The sequence below is a fragment of the Dryas octopetala genome, chromosome 3 (assembly GCF_963921425.1).
Source record: "Dryas octopetala chromosome 3, drDryOcto1.1, whole genome shotgun sequence".
NCBI classification, from domain to species: Eukaryota; Viridiplantae; Streptophyta; class Magnoliopsida; order Rosales; family Rosaceae; genus Dryas; species Dryas octopetala.
This window is the reverse complement of record NC_141368.1, coordinates 9,881,304-9,894,097: the sequence shown is the minus strand read 5'-3', so window position 1 is coordinate 9,894,097 and position 12,794 is coordinate 9,881,304. Positions and strand designations below refer to the sequence as shown.

Here is a 12,794-nt window from a genome sequence, read left to right as displayed (position 1 = left end):
ATTTTTTGCAAAAATGATCATTTAATGAAGACCTAAAATATAGACGGTTCGGATCGTTGAAATCCTATATGGAGTAGGTCTTATTAAAAATTTGTGTCAAAAATATAATGTGACGGATCCACCCATATGTATATATATATATATACACATGCTTCTTCTATTGAGGTATACCTCAACTTATTTATGTTGAGGCATACTCTGTTAGAGCCCACACGAGTCGTTTTGTGTCAATCCAAACCGTTCGCAAGAATCATCTTCATTGATAAATTATCCTTGCAAAAAATTAGTCAAACCGGAAATCATTTACCTATCTAATTTTGAAAAAACAAATGGACGGTTTCATCGATATATATAAGTTGAGGTATACCTCAATAGAAGGAGCATGTATATATATATATTAGGCATAAATTTAATTTAAACACATAACTATATATGTTATTTCAACGGGGTCCACGAACTTTCAAATATTTCAAATATACACATGATTTATTATATAAATTGAAAAATGAAATTTCGTCCATCAATTTACTGAGAGATCAATTAAATGTCAGATTGGCTTTTGCTAACGGGGATTAATTGGCGACGTGGCACCAACTCAGCATACATTTCCCGCCAAATGAGCAACACATGTCCACTTGACTTGTGCCCACACACCATCACCTCTTTCCCGCTCGTCGAACGCTCTTATAACCATTTAGTCTCCCAAAAACATCACGTTTTTCCCTAAATTCGAATATAAATCCCTCACTTGTGTTCAACGAGCGAGAAAGAGATGATGAGTTTATGGACCCGTGTCAGGAGTTAGGTGGACCTGTGTCACTCATTTGGCGGGAAATGAGCGACACGAGTCCACCTAACCACTGACACGGGCCCACAAACTCTCTCTCTCTCTCTCTCTATTATTATTAAATTGTGGGCCGTATAGCTCATTTGGCGGGAAATGTTTACTGAGACAGCGCCACGTCGTCAAGTAATCCCGGTCAGCAAAAGCCAAGCTGTTATTTAACTAATCTCTCAACGAATCAATGGACAAAAATTCATTTTTCAATTTAGATAATAGATCAGGTGTATATTTGAAATATTTTAAAGTTTATGGACCCTGTTAAAATAACTTATATAGTTATGTGTCTTATGCCTATATTATATATTCAATAAATAGATCATTTTACCATTGAACCACGGGTGCTTCTTGGAAGGCTCTGCCTACACACGTGACACGCCCATGACTTTCAGAAGGTCATTCGATCGTTAAATTAAAGTCAAAGGAGTCTGCGTTATTGGAACGTTGTGCTGCGGTTTCAATGACTTTTAACCCAAAGTTTCCTATCATCTACTGGATATATTCCATGCAAGTTTTATTATGGCCAACTTTCACTGTTTAAAATATGCCAACATAGTTAGAATGCATAAACATTTCAATTTACTAGTATTTGATATTTGTTCTTTTGATGAATTCATGTTGACCATACCAATATCCCACGCTGTAAATGTGTTGTGTTGGCATAAACAAAGAGAAAAGAAAACAAAAAAAGGGCATTTCTATGCCAATTTTCAACATTAGACTGCACAAATTTTGTATTGGGTTGGTTTGTTAAGAACTTAAAAGGATTGTCTCATGGTTGGTGCAGTCAGCGAAATAAGCTATCTACATTTTTAGATGAGGTTGTCATCCCATTTTATAATTGTCTGTTGTCCAATTTAATTGGAAGTCTTAACTTTTCTTCATTTTAATTGTAATAATACTGTTAGTCTTGTGTTCCGAATTATATCATATATATTTATTCGGGGTATTGTTATGTAGAATAATTCTCAAACGAGGTCCACGAGGATGCCCTCATTATAAGAAAAGTAGGGATATCATTGTAGGACTACTCTTACAATGTATTTAAACAATTTGAACCGTCTCTTTTTTATATTATCATTAAAGATCATCAAACATTCAACAAAATCTAAAATCATTTAATTATCGTGATTTTTTTGCATAAATAATTTTTAGATTGTTATTTAAAAAATGAAAGATTTGAATTATAAAGCCACATTCCAAAATGGGCCCAACAAAGTTGCCCTCACTAAAAAAAATGACTCTTGTTATGTAAAGAACGGTCTATACAATACTCCTTTCTTAGTAAAAAGTCAAATAATCATCACTTTTTTATTTATTGATTAATTGGCATCCATGATATTTAAATTCAGGTCTTTCTATGATAAAGGGAGATTGAGTGCCATCTACTATCCCAAATGTTCAGTGGCATCTACTGTACCAAATGTTCAGTGGCCAAATAATCAGTACTAGACCATATATCTACAAGAATGAAAGAGATGTACAAGAGTAGAAGATGAGTCATAGTACTTCCCTTTGTAGTATGGAGATCGAGTGGAGTGTGAGAACTGAGATATTCTTTTCTCACTCTTAATAAAAATGAGAAGATGGTGGGAGATACTACGTACTTAGAAATCAAGTAATTTGCCCTCTAATGATACTACTTAGAGGTGAGATAATTCATATTCTAAGGAAAGTTGTCCAAATTGGGAAGATGGTTTCTCAATGAAAGTTATCCTAAGGAAAGATGTTGACAAGATTTCCTTGATATCCTAATTAAGTTTTTTCAATGAATCATTAATAAAAAATCTTTAGGAGATATGGTAATTAATGTTATGTGAAAGCTTATCTGATAACAGATATATTACTCGCTCACCATTGAGCAGGAAATTCTCCGCTCACCATGGTGCGGGAAATTCTATGATCGTGACTAGGGCTGCCCATCGGTCGGATCGAATCGGTAAATGGCCTTACCGATTCGATTACCAACATTTTCGGTAATTCAATTTGGATGCCGATTACCAAATCGATTTTTTCGGTAATCGGTAATTTTCGGATACTTCAATTTTCGGTAATTTTCGGTATTTTCGGTATTTTGGTAAACAATGTTCATTATAGCTTACAGCAGAAAAAAAAAATTATAAACAAAAAAATCCAAGCCTTTTAGGCCTTTTCCCTGCGCACACACACACACACATTACACAACCAGCAAGACATATCAGCATTAAGAATCCAATATAACAATTAGCATTAAGAATCCAATCAATTATATATATATATATTAAATTATTAATATTACAATTAGATTACACAACCAGCACAAACAACCAGCAAGCATATCAGCATATCCAAAGATCAAATAATCAAGTATATCAGTATATCCAAAAATCAAATTATCACATATCCAAAGATCAAATTATCAAGTATCAACTATTGAGATTATAAACTATTAAAAAAACCCAAATTAACTAGAATAATCCAGAAATTACAATAAACCCAAATTAATAAGAACAAAGTTTACAATTCAGAAAATAAACTACTAAATAAAATATTGAAGATCACTCTCTAAACTTCAAGGTCAAAGGCTTCAAGACCTGGGGCTGCAGCATATCAACTTCCCAGGGGTGCTTATGTAATTTGCTGAAATCTGAAGAGACAAGATTTGAGTGTATAAAAAGTAACCACTGTGCTGATAAGAACATAAATAAATAATGATACATATGAATGAAAAATTGTAATAATGTATGGATTAGTTATTTTTCCATTCTGTTAGGGACTGGAAAACATATTATTATTTGTAAATTGTGATTATCCTATTAATAATGCTAATTAAATTGAGCATTTCCTGTTGGATAGACTTTTCACTAACCTCGCTTACTCTTCTTCGAATTGCAGCATCAATACATTTGATGACCCTTTCCTTCTCTCCTTCAGTATCAAGGGTGCAACCATCCATGTGACGAATAAAATACTCCTTCAATTAATTATATGCATCATTGATCAGTTAGTTTAATCAAATCTTCAAGGGGTTTCAAGACATCTGAATTAAATGGAATAATGGTTTCTGTATCTCATATCTTTTGAAAGAAACCATAACTACTGCTTCAAACAGAAAATTAATTAACTAGATACTTAGCAATATAGGACACATGAAAGGATCACACAAGTAAGTAGATATTCAAACATGTTATGGTGGAAAAATTTATTGCCTCAAAATCAGATAATGTTATGCAATAACTGAGGAAAATGTGATGTGTACTTAGTGATATATACTACTCCCTGCAGGGTTGCATTTGGTTTTGACAAGGGAACTGTGATGATTAAAATGAATGCTTCTCATACTTGGGATTCTGTGGACCTCTAAGCTTAGAAGGAAAATTTGAAGGAATAAAGGCATCTCATGCTGCAATTTATAGTGTCTGCTATGAAGGGGTAGAATAATGGAATGATTAATTTCACCTAAGCCTTGTTGCTACTGCTATTAACCTATTACTGTTGTATGATATGAACTATAAGTGGCCAATACAAATTTATCTTTGTGTATTTGTAGTGTTTCCCAGGAGGAACAAATTGTAAGGATCAGTAGACTAATTTCTAATGGATTGTATTATGTGTGCTCTTTATCAAATTATACTGGCCCATGGTGAATATAGTAAATCGAGTATATATATACATCTTTCAACTGCAAATTCCCTGCAATAAACCCTATAACATCACTCAAGCAAAGTAGTTTTCTTTGATGACACAAAATTGATCTGCAAAAGCATTTTTCTTTTTGTTTATAAATGAACCAAGTAAAATTGAATATGCAGAAATTCATGCTGAAAGTTCCTACACTTAGAATTTTCATAAGCAATTTCCTGCAGTGGATATGAAAATTCATAAGCAATTTCACTTGTGGCCCTGCTTTGGCAATTATATTCAAAATCTCAATTTTTTATCTCCATGTCAATCTTTCAAATACAACCTGAAATCTAAATGGTCTCTCTACCAGAAGTTTCAAAAACTAGATTAGCACTCTCCAATATATTAAAAGCCAGATCTAAATGGTATATGAATGAATCTCACAGAATATTTACCAATGCACAATCTTGTCCACCATATATTTCAGAAGGGAATCAGAATTAGATATGCAAATCTGAACTAACATTCATCTTGTGGCAGATAGATATGCAATAAATATTGTAACTTTAGCATACATAGTTCAGTCAAGAAATTTATTAGATACCAGATTACATTGGTGAACAGACTTCATTGATCATCAGGGTATCACTTCAACATGTCTTGGCTTCAGGTTAAATTGCTGCAAGTGACTGTTTCTGAGCCTGCGTAAATTAGTACAAAATCCAAATATTAATTCATAAACAAGATAAAGAGATTGACAGATGAATAAAACTACAAAATCAAATGTAAACAAATCGAAGCTATAACCTGGGTGATAGAGACAGAGTGTATGGTTTCTGGGAGATCGAAACTCGGTGAGAGAGAGAGAGTCTGAGTGAGTTTTTGATTTCTGCGTTTTTGGTGAGACTCTCTCGAAGGCGGCGAGAGAGAGGCGATGGCGAGGGGAAGAGAGAGGCGAAGGCGAGGGCGAGAGGAAGGCGAGGGCGAGAGAGAGGCGAAGGCGAGGGCGAGAGAGAGGCGAAGGCGAGGCGAGAGAGGCGAAGGCGAGGCGAGAGAGAGGCGAAGGCGAGGGTGAAGGCGGCGACTCGGCGAGAGAGGGTCTGAGTGAGAGAGAGGCGAAGGCGAGGGCGAGAGAAAGGCGAAGGCGAGGGCGAGAGAGAGGCGAAGGCGAGGCGAGAGAGGGTCTGAGTGAGGCTAGGCGGCTAGGGTTATCTATTTTGAGTTCTGAATCGAGAGCGTTCACTGATTTGTGTTTGTGTTTTAGACTTTTAGTGATTTTTTTTTTTTTTTTTTTTTTTGACCAAAGTTATTTTCTGTTTTAGTTTGAAATTTCTAATTGTTTAGAACTTTAGGGTATTAACTATTAAGTATTAACTAGTTTAATAAAAACCTTATACATCACTTACATATTTACTTATTTTGTTATTTAACTTATTTACATATGTTTTAAACTTTTAATTATTATGTGTTTTATAATTTATATAAAACATATATATAATTTATATACATAATTAGATATATATTGATCCTATAATAATCTTAATAGATTTCATATAAAAACTAATTAAAAATACCCTAAACCCTAAACCCTATACCCTATATGGCTATAGCCACTATACCATATACCATACCCTATACTCTATAGTCCTATACTCATATACCATATACCATATCCCATATATATTAGTAATTTAGTATACTATAATCCTATACCCTATATCTTATGCAAGTATACTATATAGTATATACCCTATAGTCTATACTAATATACTTCATAAGTCTACAGTCTATACCCTATATAGCTATACAGCCTATACCATATATGGATATACCTTATAAGTTATAAGTTTATAACTATAATATATAGTTTTATACTTTTAGTATATATAGTTTATACTATATAACTATACAAAGTTTACAAACTATATAAAGTTATAAACTACATATATAAACTATATACTATATAAATTATAAATTATAAATTATAAACTATAAACTATATACTAAGCAAATTAATGTCCCAATTGGGTATAAGAATAACTGAAAGTCTAAAACTATATACTAATTAGTAATATTATTATATAGGTATAAGCAAAGATATAAGCAAATATATTATAGGTATAAGCAACTATATACTAATTAGTAATATTATTATATAGGGTATAGGTATAAGCAAGTATATGATATAATATTACTATAACTATAACTGAAAGTCTAAAACTATATACTAATTAGTAATATTATTATGTAGTTTATAGTTTATGATTTATCTCATATAAACTATAACTAAAAGTCTAAAACTATATACTAATTAGTAATATTATTATATAGGGTATAAGTATAACTGAAATTATATATTAAAACATTATTATATAAGTTGTTTATACTTTGTACTATATACTATATAGAGTTATAAATTATATACTATATAAAGTTAGTAAAGTTATAAACTATATATTTATATAAACTATATGGTATTATAAACTATGTACTATATAAACATAAACTATAAAGTATATAAACTATATACTAAGCATATTAATGTAATAATAATACATATAAATATATATAACCATATACTAACCATATTAAATCATTAATGTAATAATATTACATATAAATATATATAACTAAATTTCGGTAATTGTTTCGGATTTTTCGGTATATATTTCGGTTTTTTCGGTAATAATCGATTCGGTTGCTTTCGGTCATAATTTTCGGTAATCGGTCGGTTTACCAACTTTTTTCGGTTTTTACCAAAACCAAACCAACTTTTTCGGTAATTTTTTGGTTTCGGATTTTCGATTTTCGGCATGTTAAAATCGATTTACCAAACCAAAAAATTTCGATCGGTAGTCGGTCGGTTCGGTAAATACCAAACCAATGGGCAGCCCTAATCGTGACTGTCCATTTATAAAGTCCATCCTTAAGGATCGTTCCTGTAAAAAATCACCCAAATCGATAATTGTTTGGTCCTCTAAATTTTGCAGATAAATATAGTTCGTCAGATAAGGTTGGAATTATGTTGATAGTAATACAGTTCTGATCATTGAAATTTGTTGCTGGGTGGTTAGGTGAGCGGGAAATTCCCTTCTCTATGGTGAGCGAGTGATCATTACTGTATATGATAATACTATGGTTATATATAATAATTTTTTAAATAAACAAAAATACTACTACCAATCTAGGAATTTAACGATGATTTTTTTTTTTTTTTATGGGAGCAATGGATTAACTTGTTGCATAAAATTTAAAAATAAATTTCCTTCACGAACACAAAAGAGACTCAAACAATGTTCCTCGATCTCTAATATTTACCAACCTTAACAATCTCAATCTTTCAGTGAGTGTGATGTATAAAACTACTAAATGCATTTTTCTTTCCACCAAAAACGATAAAAGAGAAAGTTTTTTCCTTTTCTTTTCTTTTTGGTTTTGGTTTTGGTGGGTGCTGGTAATCTTGAAATCTTCAACTTCAAGTCATCAATGTCGTCCATATGCACACCAAACCGGAACCCCAGTCACAACGCCACCCCCAAAACTGCTCTCCCCCACCGGAAACCCCACCACCCTCGGCTTCTGAGACGACGTCGTAGAGCACAACGAATATTCCGGCACCTTCACCTTCACCGACACATTCACAACCCCATTTCTCTCTCCCCTGTAATCCCTCAACCTATAACTCAGAAAATGCATGTGACTCTCCGGCACAAACCCCCCGACAAAATCCGACACCGGAATCTTCGCCGTCCCGATCGTCCTGACCCCATTAGACGTCTTGCACTGGACTTCCACCGTGACGGTCCTCGCCTGCGCCGGCAAGTCGAGCACGAGCTTCTGGTTCCAGATGGGGTAGCCGCCGCCTTCGGAGTCCATGTCGGTGGTGCGAAACTTGGCGTCGCCGTCGGCACGGACGGTGGCGAATGCGTTTTTCTTGATGGGTTTTCGGTTGAGTCGCAGGTCCTCGCCGGAGATGACAGTGATTTCCACTGTCCTCGACGTTGTTGTTGCCATGGCTAGCTGTGAAGATTGAGAAAGTGCGCGCTACGTGTTTGTTGAATTGCTTGCGTTAAAAGGAGAATATTAAGAGGCAGTGAGAGAAAAGAGGGTGGTGGCGAGTAGTTATATAAGGCTCAGTCAGTGTTTGGAAGCTTGAGAGAAGGGAGAGAGAAACAGAGGCGTTGTTTCTGCTTTTGTTTATTTCCGAATTAATTTGGACTATATTTAATTTAGAGACGCGCCAAACAAACGAGTTCAGTAGGAAAAATAAAGTGTAATTAGGTAACCCAATCTGGGTGGTTTTTCCAAGTTGACTTTGGATTGCCAAAGTTACCAACGTGGGTCAATGTAATGCTATTATTCTACTATCCTTTTGTAATTTCATTTTATCTTTAATTCTGCTAATTTGTTTAATCAAAGTAGCATGTGTTTCGTATGAGATGAAATATTTTTAGATGTTTTGGGTGCCTTAAATATGTCCAAAGTGTACATAATATAGTCGTGTCATGCGTATGGTATGATTTTAATAGTGTATTGACATGTGTGTTTAATTCAAGTAAAATTTACAGAATTTTAAAATAAACAGTACACATAGTGTCGTAGCACTGAAGAATCGTTCCATATAAATGATTCAACTACAAATATTTAAACAGAAAAATAATGGTCGTACTCAAGAATTTCTCCATAAGATGTTATTGGATTGCAATTGTTAGAAAATTATATGGGCAAATAATTAAACAGGAAAATGATCAATTTGGTCCCTATAGTTTGATCATTGTTTTGAAGTCATGTAGTTTCAAGTTTTTCTATAAAATCCTCGTAGTTTACATTTTATTAAAATTTCGTTCAAATTTTAATTTTTGAATCCTTGCTTTTATTATCGCTGGAGTGTAGTAATTCGAATTTTATGACCATATTGCTCATAAACTTGCAAATGATGATGTTGCATGTAATTTTCATATGAAAATTTCTTCACAAAATTGGTTGAAATCTTAATTCTGAACTTAATTGAAAATAAATTTAAATTGTGTGAACTTAATTTAAAAAATTAACTAAATAAAATTTAGTGGAACCTAACCCAAATTATAACATCCATTAACCACTAGCATGATTTGACCGTTTGAATTTTGTGGGCTCTGACGGTTTATGAGGGACGGGCGGGGAAGCTGCAAATTTGCAATTGCATGGAAATTCAATTTTGGCGTGTGCCGGCGTTGTTGGGACTTGGGACTTGGGAGAATATTCTAATTTCCAAGTCATGCTTGGAACAAGTAATTGGAATTCCAAGGTATCCCAATGCTCACGAAAATCCCATTTTCCGAACAATCTTCAATCTTATTGTTACGTCTACTTGAAAACTAAATTAACTTTATCTAAAACAAAAAGAGACCTAAATGAACTCTAATCCAAACATGGAATTGGAAATTGGCACCCAATCACATTGAAGCTACGATGAGTAAAGTAATGTTTGGTAATCTACCAATATTCCAATTTTCTAATGCAATATTTTTTAAGTTGAGATGATCATCATCTTGTACACGTTTCTATCACTACTTCATAATATGTGGTATCAAATCATATGATATTTTATCAAATTTGAGCCTTGCTACTATCCTAATTTTATTATATCTCTTAGTATACACGTATGTGGCTTGTGGATATTGACTTGGAAAATGAAAAATTTAGTTGTTAATGTAATTAAGATCAGTGATAGATATCCAAATTAGCTCTCGTGTGAGATTTGTTCTATATTATATTTTGATAATCAAAACTATCTAATTTTGGATTCATACAAAATTTAAATAAATTGAAAAATAATAAACGCATAAAGTATATATCCAATAGATTGAAAAAAAAAGAGAGTCTATATCCAAGAAATTAATGCTATTTTACTTCTTACACTATTACACGTGTATCGATTTTGTCTTTATACTTCTAATTTAAAATTTTAAGAATTGACTTTTTTAATTTTTTCAATTAAGATTATTTCGTCAATTTATACATTTTACATCTAAATTTCTGTTTGTATAGCACTATGTGCCAATTACATGAGGTCTTTTTTTATCTTACTCTTTTTTCTTCATGCACCATTTTTTTCTCTTTTATTGTTCACTAAATTTAGTTGAAAAATATACAAATTGACAAAATAATCTCAACCGACAAAAATAAAAAACTCAAAATCTTTAATTTTTAAAATTAATATAAATATAATAATATTAATCTCTGTATGCAATTGGTGTGCCTTTGGCTGCTGTGGCAGACAGCCAGTGACATTAGAGTAATAAACTGCGGGCAGCACCCGTGCGTAGACGTGGACAATTGTTGACTATGTCAACTTTGATACTTAGCTCACAACTTACAATTAAAATTGCGTCAGCACTTCGATTAAAATTGCGTCAGCAGCTATCAAAAGATATAAGGGGAAAAAAAAGAGCACTTACAATTTCGTCGTGACGTCAGTATGATTGCGTCAGTTGCGTTTACCAATGAAACGATAACTGGTAGTCAATCTAAACAAATTAACAAAGAAACATGCTGATGCTTCCCTCTCTCAAAGTCTCCACTGTAATATTGCAGAAATTTTGCTGGAAGATAATGTATCCATTATCATTTATTAGTACACGTATCAATATATCATTCGTGTGACATCATGTATCACCACTCATGAAGCTAATTCATTTTGTGAAGTATAGACAACAACTTTATAAGTGAAGAGGATAAACTATTGAGAGCACAAATAACATGCACTTCCTATCTATAAGAAACCCAAATAACATTCCTCATTTTCTAACCATGATCGTCTTGAAAATTTCCTTACAGTATCTTACATCATAATAGTGAATAATTTAATTTTAAGACAATTATCACATGTTTCTTTATAAGATAATGAAAATGAGAAGTACAACGAAGATAATGATATTATTTACACTCACTTCCCACTATAAATGGCTTAAGCAATCTATCCCAAGTTATGCATACTTCCCCTTACTTAAATTGTCAAATTTGTTATTCATTCGTTTGTGACCTAACTTTTAGGCATATATATGAGGAGTTTGACAACACCACATATCACTCTCTTAGACATGATTTGGTGAAAGAGAAGGGTATCTTTGAGAAGGGTAGAGATCTCCTGTCCCCAAATCCTCTTGTCTTTTTCTGTTTCCTCTCACATATTTTGAAATTTTTTTTTAAATTAAAACAAAAATTACGAAAAAGCCCTCAAAATATGTGAGAGGAGATAAAAAGGGTTAGAGAATTTGGGGACAGGAGATCTTTACCCCTTTGAGAACCCAAACAAAATGGTTGTCGTATTCTCTTGCTATAAGGTGTTGGGTAGTCTCACAACAAACACAACCCTCATGCTTAATTAGTTGCCACCCCACCTTTGAGTTTAAATACTATTTGATATTTTCTTAGGGAGGTATCAGAAAGGAATTAGAATGCAATAATATCAATTTATATAGATACATTTATATATATATATAAAAAAATCTTTGGTTGCAAGAGTTCATTCAGAAGATTGATATGTACAAAACTATGTCAATTTATTTTCTACATTTAACATGAATATATGTCAAATTGACATAAAGACTTTGATTTTATTCAAAATTGGTAGGTGGAATGAAAATATGATACTAATTTCAATTATGTATTTATAATTTAAGAATAAATTAGTGTAGGATGTATGACAAACATCCTATTTAATCTATAATACACCTATTATTAAAATGTAAAAATAAGGTAACATTTGTAACCTATAGGTCACTTAACTTATTTAGTTTAGTTTTAGTTCATTTTTTTTAGTTTTGTTCATTTTGAATTTTATTCTCTAAAATTTTCTTAGTTTTTTTGGTATATAAAACTTTATTTGTTTGAAGTGTAATGAAAATATGTCTGCAGTTGCAATTTTAGTTTGCAATTTCAGTTTGGTGCTTGCTGAAACTGTTTTGGGTGGGTTGAGTTTGTATTAGTTTCAGTTTTTAATTTTGGATGAATTTGGCTTGTATTAGTTTCAATTTTTATTTTAAGTGGGTTGGGCTTATGTTAGTTTTAGTTTTTATTTTGGATGGGTTGGGCTTGTGTTAGAGTTAGTTTTCTAGAAGATTACCTGCAAGTTAAATTTGTGTGTTAAAGGTGGTTTTAGTTAAATTTTAAATTGTTAATACCTTGAAATTAACGCACTTTATAATTTATTTATCAACCATTATTGAAGATTGACGATTTAAATATAATAACATGAGCGTTATGGTAAATGCTATTAATCACTAGAACTACAAGTTCCACGTATACTAAATTCATTTTTGTTTGCAAGAGAAAAATAAAGGCATACTAGAGAGAAATCTCTTTGGAA

General features: G+C 32.4%; 1 protein-coding gene and 2 long non-coding RNA genes across 3 annotated transcripts; 1 reads left to right on the top strand and 2 right to left on the bottom strand.

Moving 5' to 3' along the window:
* Positions 1-3,431: 3,431 nt before the first annotated feature.
* Positions 3,432-5,085, bottom strand: LOC147290671 (uncharacterized). The gene is made up of 3 exons (XR_015121433.1): positions 5,049-5,085; positions 3,690-3,794; positions 3,432-3,460 (listed from the first exon to the last, which is right to left on the bottom strand). It is a non-coding gene; the product is annotated as an uncharacterized LOC147290671 (long non-coding RNA).
* LOC147290672 (uncharacterized) lies at positions 3,802-4,365 on the top strand. Its single transcript, XR_015121432.1, has 2 exons — positions 3,802-3,986; positions 4,106-4,365. It is a non-coding gene; the product is annotated as an uncharacterized LOC147290672 (long non-coding RNA).
* Positions 5,086-7,675: 2,590 nt separating the features above from the next.
* BAP2 (BON association protein 2) lies at positions 7,676-8,552 on the bottom strand. Its single transcript, XM_086237539.1, has one exon. The coding sequence runs from the start codon at positions 8,456-8,458 to the stop codon at positions 7,928-7,930; it is 531 nt and encodes a 176-aa protein (XP_086093665.1). The 5' UTR covers positions 8,459-8,552; the 3' UTR covers positions 7,676-7,927.
* Positions 8,553-12,794: the final 4,242 nt, after the last annotated feature.